The sequence below is a fragment of the Ahaetulla prasina genome, chromosome 8, assembly GCF_028640845.1.
Source record: "Ahaetulla prasina isolate Xishuangbanna chromosome 8, ASM2864084v1, whole genome shotgun sequence".
Taxonomy (NCBI): Eukaryota; Metazoa; Chordata; class Lepidosauria; order Squamata; family Colubridae; genus Ahaetulla; species Ahaetulla prasina.
The window spans coordinates 15,043,224-15,063,857 of NC_080546.1; the positions used below are offsets into that span (position 1 = coordinate 15,043,224).

At 37.0% G+C, this 20,634-nt stretch overlaps 1 protein-coding gene across 1 annotated transcript in view; it reads left to right on the forward strand.

Moving 5' to 3' along the window:
- The first annotated feature begins 1,590 nt into the window (after positions 1 to 1,590).
- CDS1 (CDP-diacylglycerol synthase 1) overlaps positions 1,591 to 20,634 on the forward strand; it is a 30,348-nt gene continuing 11,304 nt past the window's right edge. The window contains exons 1-8 of the mRNA XM_058192968.1: positions 1,591 to 3,004; positions 11,919 to 12,046; positions 12,492 to 12,588; positions 12,918 to 13,015; positions 13,496 to 13,635; positions 15,495 to 15,553; positions 16,640 to 16,722; positions 18,971 to 19,058. Of these exons, the coding sequence (XP_058048951.1) occupies positions 2,930 to 3,004; positions 11,919 to 12,046; positions 12,492 to 12,588; positions 12,918 to 13,015; positions 13,496 to 13,635; positions 15,495 to 15,553; positions 16,640 to 16,722; positions 18,971 to 19,058 (768 nt within the window). The 5' untranslated portion in view covers positions 1,591 to 2,929. The remainder of the gene's footprint in view (positions 3,005 to 11,918; positions 12,047 to 12,491; positions 12,589 to 12,917; positions 13,016 to 13,495; positions 13,636 to 15,494; positions 15,554 to 16,639; positions 16,723 to 18,970; positions 19,059 to 20,634) is intronic.

A 20,634-nucleotide genomic window follows, 5' to 3' on the forward strand; every position in this document is an offset into this window, starting at 1 on the left:
AAATCCTATATTTATTTCAAGTGGGATGTCCTGAATTAAAAAAGGTTGGGGAATCTCCGCTGTATCTTTAGTCCGCAAAGCAGAATTTGGATGAAATCCCACATCACATTCTAACCTGCTAGCTTTACAGGTAGTCCTTGACTTACGACCACAATTGAGCCCAGAATTTATGTTGCTAATTGATACATTTTTAAGTGAGTTTTGTCCCATTTTATGACTTTTCTTGCCATATTTGTTAAGTGAATCACAAGAGTTATTAAATTAGTAGCAATAGCACTTAGTCTTATATACTGCTTCAGTGTTTTATAGCCTTCTCTAAGCAGTTTGCAATGTCAGCATATTGCCCCCAACAATCTGGGTCCTCATTTTACTAACCTAGGAAGGATGGAAGCCTGAGTCAACCTTGAGCCGGTTAGGATCGAACTCCTGGCAGTCAACAGTGAATTAGCCTACAATACTGAGTGAATCTGGCTTCCACATTGACTTTGCTTGCCAGAAGGTTACAAAAGATGATTGATTCCCTGATTGGGAATCTGCAACCATCATAAATACAAACCAGCCGTCAGGCATCTGAATGTAAATCACATGACGATAGGGACACTGCAACCGTCGTAAGTGTGAAAAATCACCAGAAGTCACTTTTTTCAGTGCTGTTGTAAGTCGCTATAGGAACCGTTGTAAGTTGAGGATACCTGCACTCTTGTTGAATTGGCCCCTTCACTTTTACCTGCCTTTAGCTGCTACCTCCTCTGTGGCTTCTCACACTTACCTTTTTCACTTTCACTGTTAGTCACACCTGCCTGCTTCTGTTTGCTCATCTACCTGCCTTTTACAGAGTCTTGAAGTTTACTTTTTTACAACTTTAATAAGATACAGTGGCTTTACTTTGGAAGGTATCCTATCAAAACCCAAAGTGAAATTCCTCCTCCTGTTTCTCCTCCTGCTCATTCTTCATCTTTCATCATTCTTCTTCTTCATGTAGGTTTGTCCTCGATTTACAACCATTTAGTGACGTTCAAAGTTACAGCAGCACTGAAAAAAGTAACCTCCATGACCGTTTTGTCAGTTACCTTTGCAGCATCCCTATAATCATGTGATCAAAATTCAGCCGCTTAGCAATTGCTTCATACTTACGACCAAGATCGTAAATGATCCCCGAGATCACGTGATCCCCTTTTGCAACCTTTTGACGAGCAAAGCCAATGGGAGGGGGGGGAAGCCCGATTCACTGAAGCACCGGGTTTCTAACTTGTCAACGGCAATTATTCACTTAACGACGGCGTCCAGAAAGGTTGTAAATCGGCGCAAAGCGTCGCTGAACAAACGCCTCACTTCCCGAACAGTGTAATGTTGGGTTTTTAATTTCTGGTCGTTAAGCCGAGGACTACCTGTCTGTCTGTCGTGAGCCTCGGTGCATACTTGTGCAAGGCCCGGAAACATTCCAGGGTGTCTTTATTTACACTTTTTACCTCAGTCACGTAACCGCCCTTCCCGCCTCCGAGGTTCCGAGGCGAAAAAAAGAGAGAGAGAGAAAACGAGAGAGAAAGGGGCGGGGCTAGCGCCTCATACGAGGGGGCGTGGCCTGGCTGCCGCGCGACGGGCCGAACGGCCGAACGCCAGAAGCGGGAGGTTGCTTAGCAGAGGCAGGCAGGCACGCGCGCGTGTATGTGTGTTTGTGCGCGCGCAGGCAACCGTCTCTTCGCGCTCGCGCTCGCTCCGGCTTTTTTTTCCCCCCCCCTTTCTTTTCTCCCCCGCTCCCCCCGCAGGGGACGGAGGGAGGCGGGAAAGGTCTCACCGGGGAAGGCTCGTCGCTGGAGGGCCTCCCCCCTCGCCAAACCTCCAAATCTGGGGGCCGCAGGCGGAGGGAAGAAAGCCGAGGGGCTTCGGCTGTCCCGCCTTCCGAGAGGCCTTTTTTGAGGGGCGCTTCTTGTGGAAAAGAGAGCATGGGGAGGAGGTGCTGGGGACGACGACGGGGGGACGACGGCAGGCTCGCGTTTCGTATCTGTGGGGTTTTATGAGGAGTAGGGTGTGTGTCTGTGGGGAGAAGAAGGTAGATGAACTTTACCTAGAGGGTGTGGGAGTGAGGTGTGTGTTTGTGTGAGGAAGGAGTCCTGCCGCCTGCCCGGAAAAGCAGCTCAGAGGGTCAGTTTTCTCGGAGACAGCCACCCCCCCCCATTTCTTCCGAAGTAAAAAAAAAAAAAAGGCCACCTCTTGGTTTTCCCATCCTAATTTTCGGGGAGAAAAAAAAAAGATTGGAAGATTGGATTGGTTTCGATATTCTGGACTGGAGTGGCTCCCCCGTAAGTTCCTGCAATTAAAAAGAACTCTGTGGAAGAAAGGCTTTTTTTTTTTTTTTGAATGGGCAAGGAAGGTGACATGGATTCATTTAAAAAGAAATAATCTTTTTTTCCTGAGCCTTCCCTGTGGGAAAAAGCAGTCAGCCTTCCTCTTTTCCCGTGAAGGGATTAGGCAAAAAAAAACATCAAAAAAACAAACAAACCAAAACCTCGGGATGGGGAATTGAATGAAGGAGGATTTTTTTTCTCTCCTCCGATTTGAGGGACCCACCCCCTCCTACTTGGACGTGGAAAACGGGAAAGGAGACAGACCTTCAGGACACCTTCCAAAATGCTGCCTCTTAAGGCTTAGTCTGCAAAAAAAAAAAGAGAGAGAGAGAGAGACTGACTCCCAACTCCTGTTCTTTTGCAGCAGAGAAGTGATTTCAGGTGCTCTGTTCCATAGGGAGGAAATAGGATTTTTTTCTTCGTCTTCTTCATTGCCGACAGGTTCTTTCCTAGGTGGCATCCGGGATATAAAAAATGTACTAGAGGCCTAACCTTTGGAATAAAATCTGACATAGCGCTTCAGAAGGGGTTGACACCCTTGCACATCTTCTGATTGCTTCCTTGTGTCCTGGCTGCTGCTTTTCATGTCTTCCGAGATGTCAGAGCTCAGGAGGCGAGGAGCTGCTGGAGATCATGAAAGAGAAAGTGCGGGTGACAAGGTAAGTCTGACGTGAGCCTCTTCGACCTGTCTCCAGGTATGCAGCCGGAGAGAAAGGTGGGAGTTCTGGGAGATACCTCATCCGGCTTCAAAGCTTTTCTTCCTTGACATGTAATGTGGCTTCCCTTCATTTTTGGAAGAGGAGGGACTGAAAGGTATTTCTTCACCATCTCCTCTTTCTGTAGCATCACTTTTCAAGATAATGCTTGAGTAATGTATTTCGGGGTGGTGTTTGTTTCCATGTCTTCCCTCTTAGGAAGTCGCCCCCCCCCGACCTTCTGCATGTGACGAATTTTACGGAAGTGCATGTAGGCTTGTATTGGAGTCGTTATTTTTCATTTCCTTTGTTATCACTCTACTATAAAATGGGAACTAGGTAAGCTTAAAAATGTGGCTGTTCTGCTTTTCCCACTTCTGCGGTAAGAAGCCATTTCCTCTCTACCTGCAGTCTATGCTCTATGTAGGAGGCTGCTTGTATATTACTCCTCCCCCATATTCAAGGTATTTGCTGACTTATAGGATGTAAACAGCATATTAATTTATGGACTTTGTATTGCTGAAAGAAGTAAAACATAAGATACTGCATATTCTGCCCTTTATAAGTATGCTTATATTCAGCACTCAGTTCAAAGTCTAACATGACTGGAAACTAGCATTTTAAGAGCCTTAAAGTGATTTTCAAACACCTGAGAACATTTTGCATTGAATTTTGTGACTATTGGAGAGGATGGATTGTAATCACTATGTAACACAATTTTTGTTCCTGGCTTCTAAGTGTTGTATTTAAACAGCTTATGTCTAAAGCCTATGCAAAAACGGCTATATTCATCACAAACTTTGATTTGCGATCACAGCCCACAAAAGTTTTATATTTACAAAACAGGCAAATTTTTATGTTTTTAAGCAGTTAGAGAAGAATGATACATACTTGGATGGCAAATACACAAAGACAATCAAAACCACTTACAAGGGTTCAGAAATGAATAGATTTTCTAGATTTGCGGCTATATTGCAAATGGCTTTCTCAAAGAGGCCTCCAAGCATAGTCCTTCCATCATGCTTTCATTATACTGTCCTTGGTAATGAGGAATCAAAATCCAGTATATCTTGATGAAAGCATTCACCTTACTCCTTTGAGTAAGCACCCATGTTCTCCTTGAATTTGTCAAGACAAGCATCAAGGATAGGAATCTTGACATTCTGTATCCCATTTTGGCACAATTCTTTATGAGAGTCTGAACCACCTGCTGATAGTTTCAGCCTTGATTACCCAGAAAGCCATGAACCACTACAACAAAATATTTCCAAGCCACTTTCTGTTCAGCTTCTTGGCGAATTTGTCACACTCTATGATCTTCTTTATCTGTGGTCCAACAAAGATACTTTGCCTCTGACAGCTGTGGAAAGAGATCTTGGATGTACTTGAAAGCTGCCGACTCCTTGTCTAGAGCTGTGACAAATTGTTTGATGAGGTCTAACTTGATGTGCAGTGGTGGCATCAGCATCTTCCAAGGTTCTACCAGCGGCTCCCACGTTACGTTGTTTTTCTACGGAGAACTTGGTCTGCTGTGGCCAGTCCCTTCTGTGATAGTGCACCTTAGTGTTCCTGCTGTCCAAGAAGCAAACAAAATAAGAAAACTTTGTGAAACTGCCTTGGAGGCCTATCAGGAATGACACTATTTTGAAGTCTCCAATGATCTCCCAGCCATAATTGTCGTACTTCAAGGGACTCAGCAACATCTTGACACTGGTGTAGTCCTCCTTGAGATGCACAGAGTGAGCCATTAGGGAGAGATGGGTACTTTTTCCCCATTATGAAGCAACAAGGCTTTGAGGCGCCTGGATGAATATGGCTGCATCTGAAATTGTAATCTGTACCTGCAATATCTTCCTTGCAGTCTGACTTATTTCTCACTTCTGAAGATAGCTGATCCCTCTTCGGAGGGTTGGGAATGGGGAGCTCAGGGCAGTACGGTACTGGGGTGATGGATGGAGGAATATCTGCATACATGATAGGAGGCGTGCTCTTGCCAGTTTGATATTTGGAAGGATCACTATGCAGAAGTAACAGTTACTTGAATGGTCAGTTGGTTTCCACCAAATTCTTGGAATAGCAAACTTCACAGCTTTCTTTTCTCCCCTGTATCAGCCTGTAGATATAGCAGTATAAAAAATTTTTAAAAAAATATTTCACACATTACCTAATTTTGTGCAAAATATAAGTTATAGGGCATAAAATATATATTGTAGTCTGTATTTTCCTAAAACATTGAAAATAGTGCAAATTTTCTTAATTACAACTCTTTTAAACTAATAATTCACTGAAATTCCATTAGTGAGTAGCAATTGTTCACCTTACCTTCAAGAGTTTAGTTGCAGTGTTCACATGTGAAATGAGGTGCCCAGGGCTTGTCTTGATCCCAACAAGCATTCCAAAGTATGATTTGTAAGTCTCGCACATCTTAACAGACACTTTTAAAGAGTACTTTATCACTCTTGTCTTGATAAATTGTCCACACACGTAGTAAATTGCATCTGCTGGATGCGAACAACCTCTTGATTTCATCTAAATCAAATATTGCTATTTACTGTTCTCTCAGCAATTAGAAAAAACTAAAATGTTGGTTTAAGATACCTTTGCTTTTATACTTCTATGAATACTACTGGATAGTTCCAGAAAGTGCTTGAAAATTCTAAAAGATTCCAGAAAGTTCTAGAAAATTCTGGCCACTTCTAGAAACTTTTTGACAGTTCCCAGAATTCCAGAATATTCTGGAAGTTTACTCAGCATTGAATGTGAATTGAGAATGTTCACAAAAACAGATAAATTTCAAAATATTGTTCTGACCATAGAAGCAAAGTTGCTGTGGAACAGAAGTTATTTTCTATTTATTTTAGGCATAAGGAATTAGGAAAAAAAACTAAATTGAAATTTGTTGTATAGTGATATTTGAATAGACATGTTTTTAAAAAAGAGCATCATACACTTTCACAATTATGTATAATTCTATTGCCTAAAAATTAAACAAAACTAGCATTGTATAAAATAAAGTAAGCTGCATCATTTAATTATTACAGTAAGTTTTAAATGTTTAAGTAATATCATAAGTGTATAATTGGGATTAGACATGAATATAGATGAATCATTCTTTGGCAATTTTATTACTACAAGGTATAAAAGTAATGGAGGATGGAGAGCTTCTATGCTACTTTTTAATATGAACTAGAATCTATAAATATATTATTTTGAGGTAAGATGTGGACTCCATATGCAATATTGTTTATCAACTAACTTAACTAAGCAGCTGAGCATAGTTAAGCCTTTGAATTGTTTCACCTTTGGTTGCAAGTAAAATGCAAACAGTTTGGATTCATAAGCACTATGTACCTCTATAGCCATTGAAATGACACTAGTATTGTACATTGGCTTTGTTGCCATGCTGCCCTTACAGAATTGTAACTGTGAAGTGCTAGTCTACTATTCTTCCTGATGTGTTAAGTTTTATTGTATAGACTTATTTTTTAAATGGATGAGAAATCAGATCGCCCATAGTTCAACTATTCTTCAGATATTGCTGCTAAGTCTCTTGAACCATGACATTGGTTGACACTGAAAATGTAATCTTGTATATATCACAAGTATATCTTTAGTCAAGTTGTCAGATCAGAGCAGTTCATGGTGAAATTCTGATAACAAGCTTCCAAAGTGTCATTGAGTTTCTGAAATAGACCTGTGGGTGTAAATGATAATGGTTGCATGATCATTACCATCATCTTAGCCATTGTCTATCCACTGTAGGAAGAATGCCTCTTCCACATGTTTCCAACCAATATGGTCCTGAGCTTTCTTTTGCCAATTGGGCTGGCAATACTTGCTGATGCCATCAATCCATTTTGTTTTAGGTCTCTTTCGTGGACACTTGTGGGATCCATTCTATGACTGCTTTAGTCCACTTGCCATCGGTTCTTCTTGCTATGTGACCAGCCCATTTCTATTTCAATTCTTTTACTCTCTTGATGATATCATATACTTTTGTTCATTTTCTAATCTATGTGCAGGTCTTTCTATCTTGTCTTGTAATGCCGAGCATGTATCTTTCCATGGCTCTTTGCACCACCCTTAGCTTTTGTATTGATTGTGAGTGTCCATGTTTCACCGTCATATGTTAGAGCAGGGATCCCCTACTGATTGAAAACTTTCTGAATGCATGATCATTACAATTGCATTATATTACAAAGCATGTAAAACTATAGAAAGGATTATATTGATGAATCCAGAGTTTTGCTATGTTTATTTTAAAATCAGTTCCATCAATGAACTTTCATAAAACAGCTTGGTTTAGATAAATAAGCTATGTTTTATTTAATTTTTCCATCTACTGTGAATTAGGTAAGACCTATAGAACCCTTTACATTTCTCCTTCCTGTTACGTCACCTCTTAAAGGTTGCCCTTTATATTCCTTTATTCCTTTATGAATACCCGACCTTTATAAATGACCTTTTAGTTTGAATTGTGGTGCTGATTTGCAGAGTGAAGATATTTGAGATGTTAGGATACTTTTGTTTGAGATAACATACCATGTTTTCCCGAAAATAAGACCTTGTCTTATATTTTTTTGAACCCTGAAATAAGCACTTGGCCTTTTTTGGGGGGCTTATTATCAGGGGATTGGGCTTATTATCAGGGGATGTCTTATTTTGGGGGAAGCAGGGTATATACAAGGAATTTCCATACTTGCATCTAACTGGTACCTTGGCAATGTCTTTTTTGTAATTTTCTTTTATCTCTTCCTCAACCCAAGAGTCAGACAGGCTTAAATTGTCTTAATTTTTGTAAAATAATGTTTTCCCCCTTAAAGTGACAGTGACCAGTGACATTTCAAATTGTATACATCTGATGCACTTTTCAATCCATTTAGTTGGTGACAAATTCAAGTGCCTCTCACAGCTGAGATCTGTTAGATAAATCTTGCTAGTTTGAGACTGATCTGGTTATGTTCTCATTTCTTTTTTTCCTCTGTTAACTACTTACGTGCCATTCTTTGTATTTTCAGTATAGAGGAGATAGAAAAAAGCAGATGTGAAAGTTTTTTTACTTCTGTAAAACCCCTTTTGTTTAGTCAGGCCATTGGTCTATAACACAAATGTATGCATCAGTATATAACCATCCTCTTCTGCCTTGTTTTGCACTCAGGCATGGTTCCAGAGGCTTTGGATAATGTTAAAATTGTACTACATTGTAATGATAATAAAATAGTCCTGCTTGATCCTGGAACTAGAAGATTTTTGTGCCTTGCATATTCATAGGATTATGCATGTGCTTATGTGATTCAGTTTGATAATCCCAGCCACCTTCTCAGTGCTTAACTTTTATTAGTCGAGAGAAAGGATTCAGGCTTAGAGATATCAAACTTCAGATGCCAATCCCACCTCACTCCATTGATGTCGTAATTGGTAGATATTTTCCTCTGTCTGGGAATGCTCAAAAGAAGGAAGGACAGCAAAGTCAGAAAGGTAAATTAATAGCTTTGTTAATGCTGCAGATGCATAATCACAGGACAGTACTATTCAGCTGCAAGGAAGCAGAGAGAATTGGGAGAGATTAGGGATTGACAATAGAGAAAGCATATAGGCATAGTTCATTGCCATCTGAAGGGCAAGGGGATGATACTGATTCAGCATAGGTAGTTCTCGACTTATTGAGGCACAATTGAGCCCAAAAATTCTTTTGCTAAATGAGACATTAGTTTAGTGAGTTTTGCCTCATTTTATGACCTGTCTTGCCACAAGTGAATCACTACAGTTGTTAAGATAGTGATATGATTGTTAAGTGAATCTGACTTCCCAATTGACTTTGCTTGTTAGAAGGTTGCAAAAGGTGATCACATGACCATGGGACCCTGCAGCGGTCATGAATGTGAATCAGTTGCCAGGTGTCTGAATTTTGAACCCATGACTATGGGGATGCTATAATAGTTGTAAATATGAAAAATAGTCATAAATCATTCTTTTCAGTGCTGTTGTACGTTCAGTCACTAAATGAACTGTTGTTAAGTTGAGGATTACCTGTAATGGGGAAAGGCACTGTACTTCAGTGAACACATGTATTATTTTGTGCTAGAATGAATGTGTTTATATTATTTTAGGCAATTTTAAAACAACATGACATTACTTGCATTCAATTATGGATAATACCTATTAGGATTTCATGGTTTTCTGTTATAGTTTAATACTATTATTGCAACTGGTACTCCAACTAATCAAGAGAATGAGTTACTCCCATAATGTCAATTAGCAAAAATGAAAGGATGTACAGAATCCTTCTTTACCCACTTCTGTGGTTACCTAATGTGTCGCCTCTAAGATGCTCGCAACAATAGTCCTTCTGCTAGAAAGTGACACTGATGAGTTCATTTTAATCTTTTTATTTCATGCAAGGAAACCAGTAGTGCATCTAATCAAACATCCTTTTCAGTGATACATATCTAATTATTCTTCCTTGAGAGCTATGCAGCTGTAGGACATTTAAATGTTCTCATCTTCATTTATTCTGTACTCTTAACTATTTCAAAATTGCTATTAATAGCTAAGTAATTACTTAGTTACTAGACAACCACCTGTTAGATCATCCTTTTAGAGATATTTCCTTACCTAACCAATAAACAGAATAACTATGGGTGGGCAAAAAAACCCCAGCTGGAGCAGGATCAACTTCTGAATTTTGAATTTCTGCCAGCTTCTCCACTGATTTTGTTTATAAGAGTGATGATCATGTGCTTATGGTGATGATCATGTGCTTATGGCAATGCTACAGCAGTCACAGCTTTGCAAATACAAGTGGTGTGAAGATCCTTGAAATTACAATTACACAGAAGTAATGACTTCCAGATTTTGTACTCATTCTTTAAGTTAGGGGATTTGAGGTATGCCGATTCAAACATTTTAGCACGATGATGCACCATTTGGACTGTGTGCATCCAGAAATAACTTCATTTGTTTTGATAAGAAACATTGGAAGAGTATGATTTGGGATGTAAACTTTAGTACATCTATATACCTATAAAATTCTGTTTGATGTCTGTTTGATTTTTTGTAATCAATTAGAAACAGTACATCCTAAGACTATTTCTGAATCAACATAGCTCAAATGGACTAATTTAGAGAATTTATCAAAAATCTAGGACTCATGACTAATATGAAATTGAAATTTGGCAAAGTTGTGGCTGCTTCAGTGCTTTGTGCTGCCACAATCTGTCATAGTCACATGATATTCATTTCCAACAATCTCTGCCAGCTTCCTACAAGTAAAGTCATTGGGAAGCTGGCAGGAAGTTGGAAGTTGTTCCTATTCCCACTGCTGTTTGCCTGCCCATGATCAGTGGTGGGTTGCTACTAGTTCGCCCCAGATCGGGTGAACTGGTAGCGACAGGAGGCTCTGCCCACCTGCCAGGATGCTTCTGCGCATGTTTAAACCCCCCCCCCAACCCATGACATTCTGTTTTTATATGTAGATAAGGAAATATCTCTAAAATTTTGACCCAACAGATCCTGAATTGACAAGTACATTATAAGAGTGGAATTATATAAATATTGCTATGTTTATAGTTTTTACATAGCACTAAAGTGCAGCAAATGGTAATGTACTTTTATGAGTGGAGTTTTTGCAATACTTTGCTAAGAAAGTCTCTGTGCAGTTAGAAACCATGGCTTGCGGAGTATATAGATCTCAAAAGGACACATATAATTCAGTTCAGAATTACATATTTTGCATAAGTACAACAGCATAATGAAATACTATATTTCTTTATTTTCTTTCAACCTAAGGAAATCTGGAATTTCAGCGTAACAATATCAGTACTTAAAACACCATTATTAGTTTTTTGATAAACCATGTGACTTATTCTTTGCATGAAAACATAGCTCAAGCTATTTTGAAGAAATTAATAAAGTTGATTTAACAAACGTGCCAATTTATTGTTATAGGTTTTTTTTGTTGTTGATTAAAACTGTACCTGAGATGTATGTTCAGTTTGATATGTATGATAATTTTAAATGTGAACATTTTGTTTCTAACATGGTAACTTAAGAACACTTTTACAGAGTAAGCAAGTTAAACAGTTTTATTGTATTATGCCATTGGTTCAAGCTGAACAAAAGGGCCATGTTGCTTTTTGATTTGGTTTGGTACTTTTCAATAGGATTTTACTGTTTTAGTTGTTTGTTTTAATTATATTGCTGTTATGTTTTTCATTGCCCATAATCCATTGAGAATGATACATCTTAGAAAAATCACTGAACGAAGAAATAAATGAAAGAAGAATGGTTGCTTGTTAGAACATTTGGACATGCTACAGTTGCAACCAAAAATTCACTTTTATGAACTTCTTTTACCTGCTTTATTGAAAGAAGCATTTATGCATTTAGAAATAAGAACAGATGTGTGAAGCCTTAAAAACATGCTTTGAGAGAATATTTTAAAGTTGTCCAACATGATATTCATATTCATATTCCTTTTATTATTAACAGTATTAAAATAGCACAGTATTACTGTCTCTAATGTGTTATCTTACTGATTCCCACGGTAAATCTCACAACTGTATGTTAATGGGGTCAAGGATGTACTGTATATACAAAATCCCAGATTCCAGAAAGCCTAATTCTCTGACCAGTTAAGATTTTATACTGAAACTGCTATAGTCAGTCTCCAAATGATAAACAACAACAACAACAGCATTACATATCTTAGTTTAAATAGTTTGGATATCTAACTGCATCCTTTCTGGGGTGTTTTGAGTAAAGCAGCTATGTTAGTGTATACTTGCAGCTTTATGTGGTTGTTTTAATTAAAATTCTGGTATGTTTTTGTGCTTCAATTGCTGAATATTATGTTTCTGTCTTGAACTTTGTGTTTTAGGATATAGATGAAGATGAAAAATTTGGTGAACTGGACCTCAGAAATGATTCAGAAGTTCCTGAAGTTGTCCCAGCAACAGACAGCACTCCAGAAATTTTTAAAAAGGCTCTTTCTGGCTTATCTTCCAGGTATGAGGGACAGATGTACCTGGAGTGATATTAACTTAAAATTAATATTTGTCATAGGCTATATGCAAAGAGCTGTTTAGAAGGGTCTTCAGCAACCATTTAAATGGAAGTGGACATGTTAACAAAGTTCAGATCGCTCATTAATGTACAAATATTGAGTCAGTTAAACTTTTCTAATACATTGTAGTTTTATTGTATACTTCACATATGTATCTTACTAACAGAACAATCGCTTGAATCCTGTGGTTATTTCCTTAGAACTAAGATCATTGAGTACAAGTAGAAATATTTCTGATATGTTGTCAGTTCTCATGTGAAAGTTGAATTTATTTTTAAGAAATTCCTGTATTCAAAACTTTCATTGTTTGTAATGTTATTGATTAACTAAACATTTTCTCTGATTATAAGAGCTTGTAAAACCAACTTGTATATTTGATTTTTTCAGATGGAAGAACTGGTGGATTCGTGGAATTTTAACTTTAGCAATGATTTCAGGTTTCTCCCTCATTATATACATGGGATCATTTATGCTGATGCTGCTTGTAAGTTTTACATCCTAACATTTCATGTTAGGTGGAACTGTAAAAGTCACAATCCAAGGATTAATTGTAACAACAATGAATGAAGATGTTCATGCACATAGAGGTGCCTTGCAATGTTACAATAAATGGGCAATTTTCAGAATTCCTGTGGTTTTATTAGAATAATATGCTTCTCTAGTTATATCAGCAGAATGACAATTCAGTTTCATTCAGTTAAGACAAACTGACTTATACAAATTCTAGAAATGACAGCGTGTGAATATTTTATAATCTCATGCCTCTAGAAAACCCGGTGTTAGAACTTCTGTTACCCCTTTCCATTATTTCAGGTCTTAACGATTCAAGTCAAGTGCTTTCATGAAATCATCACTATAGGTTACAGAGTATATCGATCTTACGACCTACCATGGTTTAGAACATTAAGCTGGTAAGTAACAACTGGATTTTTTTAAAATGTTAGCTCTGATTCCAAATTTTTCTTTTCATGGTTGCTTTCTAAGAAAAATATCAACCTAGGATTTAATGATTCTGCTTCCAGCCGCTGGCTTTGTGTGTTGCTTCCATTCTGAATGCATTTAAACTGAACCCTTGAGACCCCCCAGAACAGTGGAATCAATTCAACTTAATTGAATTAATAAGGTGTCCCACTTATAAATATTTATCAAATAACACTAATTTAAATAATTGTATTCTTCCTAGAGCAAAATATGTCTATTTTAGACAACCCTCTATGAGTTGCATGATTTATTTTAAAGTATCAGAATATTGGTATTTTTTGGATTAAACTGAGTGAATGTTTTCATTTTATCATTTTAAATTATATGTAATACTAAGAAAGTAAAATAAAATATAATAAACTTTGTAGCTCACATCTCACAAAGTAATTAATCTATAATGTATGTTACAGGTACTTCTTGTTATGTGTGAACTATTTCTTTTATGGTGAGACTGTAGCAGATTACTTTGCTACTTTTGTTCAGAGACGAGAACAACTTCAATTCCTAATTCGCTACCACCGATTTATATCTTTTACACTTTATCTGGCAGGTAAGAATAAAGCTTGTCAGTAGTCAATGTATTTTGCGTGCTTTGATGTAACTTCTACCTCTAGTATTCTTCTTCAAAATACAAAATATGAACCTTATATAAATTTATTAGGACAATGGAGAACATTCATAGCAATGTATTGCAAAGTGAGTTGACATAAACAATGGCAGTGGCAGTTTTCCGAGGACATTTCTACATGCATGTGCACGTAAAATGTTTTGCTGGCAGAAAATTTGAAAGAGCTTTTGCAACTGCTTTCACAAGGCTTTCTGGAGAATGTCTCAGCCTTTAAGGAGATTCTCTTTGTTTGCACTAACATGCTTTGTGAAACACACTTTGAATACTTGGCATAGCTCCATAGCCTTTGATGGTTAAAAAGAAAGGAATCTAAAATACATATCCAAGAGTTACAGTGAATATTGTAGACTTATCAAATAATTTTTGATACTCTTCCTGTCATCTTTTCTTAATGAAACTGTAGATTAGCTCTGATATTGGGAATATGGGTTAGAAAAGACATGGCAATCTTTGTTCAGTCCTGAGAGCGTATATTTAGCAGTAGCATTGTAATAATAATAGAAATAAATAATAGTTTTTTTCTGTTATATATTTTATATGGTTTTTGAAGTGGAACATGTCAGGACAACTGTTTGTCAGGTTTCTTCAGTTTCCCCTCCATTTAATTTCAAGCTGTAGCAAGAGCATTAACATTTTCAAGGAAGAAGAAATTTTCTGGATCACATAACAGGCAGAATTATGTTTTCAAATATTGCACTCTTGCCTTGTAAATGTAATATGTATTAGTAGCTGCAGAGATTCTAGGGTGGGGTATCCAACACAAGGCCCACTGGCCACATTTGGCCTGTGGAGCTGTCCTGGAAAATGTAAGGGGCCAGCCTACGTTGCTTCAGCCCAGTCTACCCAATGCAAAGAGGAAACATGCCAGCAGTTTGGGGAGTGGTGTCAAGCTGGCCACGCCCCCCAGTTGGCCATGCCCACCCAACTCCCCGAGGTCAACCACAGCCCTGATGCAGCTTTCAATGAAATTGAGTTTGACACCCGTGTTCTAGGGCATTTTGGGTAGTAGATTATATATGATAGAAGCTGCCCTTTAATGTGCTTTTCAAACTTGCGTGGAGTACAGATGATCAAGGTGTATGTTAATTTGCAAACCTTATTAATAGATAAGAATAAATGCTACATAGAATTTGCATTTTTAATAACAGCCAAAATTATAGTTTCAAAAGATGGTTTATAGAAACTCATTAATTATTTGACTTACTGCTTAAGATAAAGAACAATCTAGGAATATTGGATTTTTAAAAAAAAAACAATTGCAAAGCTAACCAAATAGCTAAGATTTCTTTTTAAAAATTATTTGACGCAGTTTAGTTTTTCAGATGCTATAAATTATAAATTGATTTATGATACTATGTTTTGACGACTTCCTTGAATCAGAATACAGTAGTTACACTTCCAGATATTATTAATTAACAGAACTTGAGAAATGGGATCTTTGCTCACAGGTTTCATTCTGCAAATGATGCAGTTTATCTTAAATTATATAGTGTGTAAGCTGACCTACTGAATTTCCGAAGGGGAAAGTAACTTGGATGGTGGCAAGTAACATCATATATATTGTGATAGAAATGACACAAGTACATATTTCTTGTGTGTCATGATGGAAATAACAGTATTGAATGTATTTATTCAGAATATTTATAGATTGCATTGTGGGCTCTTATCAGTACAAATGAACTAATAATGAGCAGTCTTATGTTAATGAGCTTGATATGATTTACTTAGCATAAGGAGAACATTGCTATAAAACATACACCTATCTTTTTATTTTTGTATAGGATTTTGTATGTTTGTATTGAGTTTGGTGAAGAGACATTATCGCTTACAGTTTTATATGGTATGTATTGATCTTTGAGTATTTCAATTGCTCTTTAAAACATGTTTTGGTTTTGGAATAAAAATGTTGATAAAGTAAATTTTAAAGACTCACGGACACAAGTTAAAATTATTTATACCATGTTATTAATTCTACATTTAATTATTCTTAGTAGTAAATAATCCCAGATTCTTAAAATAGGAAGATTCTAACATTGATTATTCAATAATTCTAAGATTTTTACAATGTTTTCAGCACAAAGAAAGATTCCTATTTTCTGTAGACTTCAGTCAGCAAAACTGACTGTATTCTAAATAAGTTCAGAATGAACATTTAAATGCGAAAATGACAGTTTTTGCATCCTGTGATTATATAGTAACACAAGAGCTGTCTTGGAAAATCTGCTCATAGTACTGCTTTGCAGGGAAATTGAAGGTTTGTTTGCAGCAAAGACACAAAATCTTAAATGATTGTGTGATAATGCCTAGTCCATGTCTTTTTAGAGCTAATATGACTTTTAACTAATGGCCATTACAATTAAGTTAGGCGTTTGAAAATTCTCTACAAACAAAAACTGAAAGTTATATGCTTGTATTGGAGAAAACATTTCTTTTAGTATTTTCACTAGATCAAACTAATAAAGATATGGGTCAAATCTAACAAAAATTGGTAGAATGCAAGTAGAAACTAAACAAACTAAATGTTTGTTAGTTGATCAGTCATTAGTTATATTGAGATGTTACTTCATTATACAAGTATTACAAGGAGCAGCACATTGAATTTATTAAGAAAGGACTTATTTGGTTCTGTGGAGATCACATTTTAAGCATTAATAATTTGTAGAACCTATGTACAATTTTTCAGTTACATAGCATGATTTCACCATGTCATATATCACTAACATTTTAATATTCCAATTCTATATTGTGCATACATCTAGACTGATCATTATGATTTTCCTTACGTGCCATTCATATTAAGTTAATTTATGCATTTTTAATTACCAAGTGGAAGATATAAATATTGTTATAGATGTCTCTTCTCATAACGTCTTGTAAAGTTTTTTTGCTTTTGTAACTAATTGTTGTATTATTACACTATTACCAGTTCGCATGGACTCATGTCACTTTGCTGATCACTGTAACTCAGTCTCATCTTGTCATCCAAAATCTGTTTGAAGGCATGATCTGGTAAGGGAACAATAATTCTTGAAAATTTGGGTATACATCTATATCTATATTCTAAGGAGTATTACTGTATTTTAATGTTTTTTTCATGGTTTTGAAATGAGACCTTTCTGATGTGTCAGAAAATATTGCTATAAAGTTTCCCAGTTAAAGCCTTCATCCTCTGATTGACAAGAATTGGTCATGATAATCAAACTTTCAGCTAGTGTGTGTAGGTCTGAGTTAGAAAATTATTTTTGTCTTGTGGGAGAGCAAAGAGAGGTGAACAGGTGCCAGGATAAAGTGTATCATCTGGCTTCAAAACAAGGTTGGGCATGAATTCCAATAACTGTGGAATATTTGAAAGGAAAAGTAGAGTCCAGCAGCCCCTCCATGTCCATCAAAGACACAAAGAGCCTATAGCCAGCCAGCCAGCAGCTAGTAACATACTTTCCTTTCCCCACATTGCCAATTGAAGGCTAACTAAAGCCTATGCATTGGCAGCACTTCAGAGCAACAGACAGCAGTGTTGAACTGAGATTAGCAGGACACCAGCTAGCAACAGAAGCCAACTAACTCCAAGGTAGCTAAAAGGTGTCTAAAGAGATACTTTAAGAGGGCAAAAAAACTCCCTGCAAATGGGATTCTTTAGGATTTAGGAATATAATGTATGTGGGAATATATGCAGAGATAAATAGTATAGGTTTCATGCTAAGAGTTAATTGGCAAATTAAGAAGTAAATAAATGCAGATGGTTCTTGACTTATGACCACAATTGAGAATTTCCATTGCTAAGCAAGGAGATTGTTATGTGAGTCATGTCCAATTTTACTATGGTTTGGCTGGCTGACTATAGGCTCTTTTTCTTCCATTGACTTTGCTTGTCAGAAGCTAGTTGGGAAGCTTGCAAATGGCAATCACATGAACATGGGATGCTGCAACTGTCATAAATTCATGGCCAAAGTTTGATCACAGGACCACAGAGATGCTGTAACTGACATAAGTGCAAGGACCAGTCATAAGTCTCTCTTTTCAGTTTCTTTAAATAGTCACTAAACAAATGGCTGTAAGTCAAGGGCTGACAACCATAACATTACTGAGCATGATTGTGTAAGCTTATTGTTTAACATAACAAGGAAGATAACACTAGACTCAGAGGTGGTATTCAGCAGGTTCTGACCAGTTCTGGAGAACCAGTAGTGGAAATTTTGAGTAGTTCGGAGAACTGGCAAATGCCACCTCTGGCTGGCCCCGCCCCCCATCTATTCTCTGCCTCCCGCGTCACAGTTGATTGGGAGGAAATGGAGATTTTAAAGTAACCCTTCCCTGGAGTAGGGAGGGAATAGAGATTTTACAGTATCTTTCCCCTGCCACGCCCACCAAGCCATGCCATGCCCACAGAACCGGTAGTAAAAAAAAATTGAACCCACCACTGACTACATTCTTTGTTGGTCTGCACCTTTTTCTAAAAAAGTCCTGGCAAATCCCACCAACACAGTAGCAGCACTTGCTTTCAGTTTAACGATACTTGGAGTACAATATCTGTTTGTTGAAAACTCATGGATGAATATAGCTTAGCAACCAGGTATTATTGAAAATCTCTCTCCCTAATTCAAATGGCTTTACAGGTAGTCCTCATCTTAACAACATTTAGTGATCACTCGAAGTTACAACAGCACTGAAAAAAGTGACTTATGACCATTTTTCATATTTAGGACGGTTGACACATTCCCCTGGTTATGTGATTTATATTCGGATATTTGACAACTGCTTCATATTTAGGATGGTTGCAGTGTCCCGGGATCATGTGATCATTTTTGCAACTCTTCTGCCTGGTAAAGTCAATGGGGAAACTAGATTCACTTAGCAACCGTGTTTGTAACTTAACAACTGAAGTGATTCGCTTAACTTAAGTGTGGCAAGAAAAGTTGCAAAATGGGACAAAGCTCACTTAACAAATTTCTCACTTAGCAACATAAATTTTGGTAATCAGTCAAGGACTACCTGTAGTTTATCTGGTTTGGGTTACCATTATTCCTTGCGTGAACCAGAGCAACATTCCTACTTCATTTTCTTGCTTAGCAGCTGCTCTGAAGTTGAGATTCCCTTTGGCAAAAAGCTAATGACAGACTCTCTTGAGCTGAGTTCAGTTCTTAGTGATTAAATAGAAACCAGTATTGTGGAAATACAAATTACAGACTAAGGCATTATGGTCATAATACGGCTGCTTTTCTAATTTAAATTATTTAACTTCCGCCCCTTTGATGTGCAGGTTTCTTGTTCCAAGCTTAAGTGTGATTTGCAACGATATTGCTGCTTATATATGTGGATTCTTCTTTGGCAGAACACCATTAATTAAGGTAAATGAGTAAAAAATACATAGCTTGAAATATGCACATTGATTAAAAGAGAAAAATTTTAAACACTGCCAGTTCTTTCTCACACTGCTTGATATCTGAGTGACAATGCCTCATCCATCCTTTGTAGAAACCACCTCTGGTTTTGAGAAATACTTTATGATTTGAGAGGCATCCCTTATAAAGCTTTTTTTAGAAATCTATCAGAATTGGAAAGAGACATAAAGGGTGTTTTTCTGACAATGAAAGTGCAAAATAAAATACATAGTTTGTGCTTGTATTTCTAACAGATTATAATCTTGGTTTAACTAATATACAGTACACTCATATTATCTGGATAACACTATCTTCTGATTGCTATAATTCTACTGGATTGTAAATTGCTTGATTTATTCTATCCCTAGTTGTTGTCTATGCCTGATTGTTTCATATTACAGTGACAGAAAGTAGAAATAGAGTTGTTGCAGTGAGATTATGATTGTGTATCAAAATACTAATTTTTTTAGGTGATCAGGATATGTATATTATAAAAAATATAAGCATCCTTATTTCTTACTGACCACCATTCCATTCCAAATTATGATTGCTAGAAAACTAAATCTTATTACCCTCCTAGAGATATCATTACTCAAATCATACAGTGCAGTGGTACTTAGCAGTTTGTGAACCCTTTTGAATTTGCAAAATTTTGACATAAATACAACCTAAAACGATTTATTCTCCACACAAGACCTAAAACTAGATAAATTAAGCAAACAAATGAAAAACATTAAACTTGTTTTTTATCATTTAGGAAAATGATCCAAAGCTATATATTTGCCTTTGCTTTCAGTAATTGTGTGCCCACTTGGGCAGCAATAACTTCAACTGAACATTTCCAATAACTGTTGGTCAGTCCTGCATATCAGCTTTGAGAAATTTTAGCCGTTCCTCCTTTCAGAACGGCTTCAGTACATTTAGCTTCCTCATGTGAACTGGCTGCTTCAGGTACTCAGATCTCTTGAGATTAAGGTTAGAACTTTGACTTGGCCAGTCCAGAACATTAACTTTCTTCTGCTTTAACTATATGTATGACTTCTGTGTTTTGGGTCATAGTCTTACTGCATGACCCACTTTCTTTCGAGCATCAGTTCATGAAAAGATACTCTGACATTTTCCTGTAGAATTTGCTGGTACAATTCAGAATTAAAATTTCCAACCATGATGGCAAGCCATCCTAGCCTAGAGGAAGCAAAGCAGGCCCGAACTATGCCACCACCATATTCCACAGATGTGATAAGGTTCTTATGCTGGAATACAGTGTTTGCCTTTTGACAAACATAATGCTTTCCACTCAAGAGAAAAAAATTATGTTTCGGTCTCATCTGTTCAAAGAACATTCTTCCAAGAGCCTTCTGGCTTATACATGTGATCATTCACAAACTGTAATATGGCCAGCAATGGTGTTTTTCAAGTGTAGTGCTTTTCTTTTTTCAACCCCATCATGCACACTGTTGTTCTTTTGTGTTCTACTGATAGTGGCCTCATAAGTACTATCATTTGCCAATGTAAGAGATGCCTTTAAGGGGAAGGGAGTTCT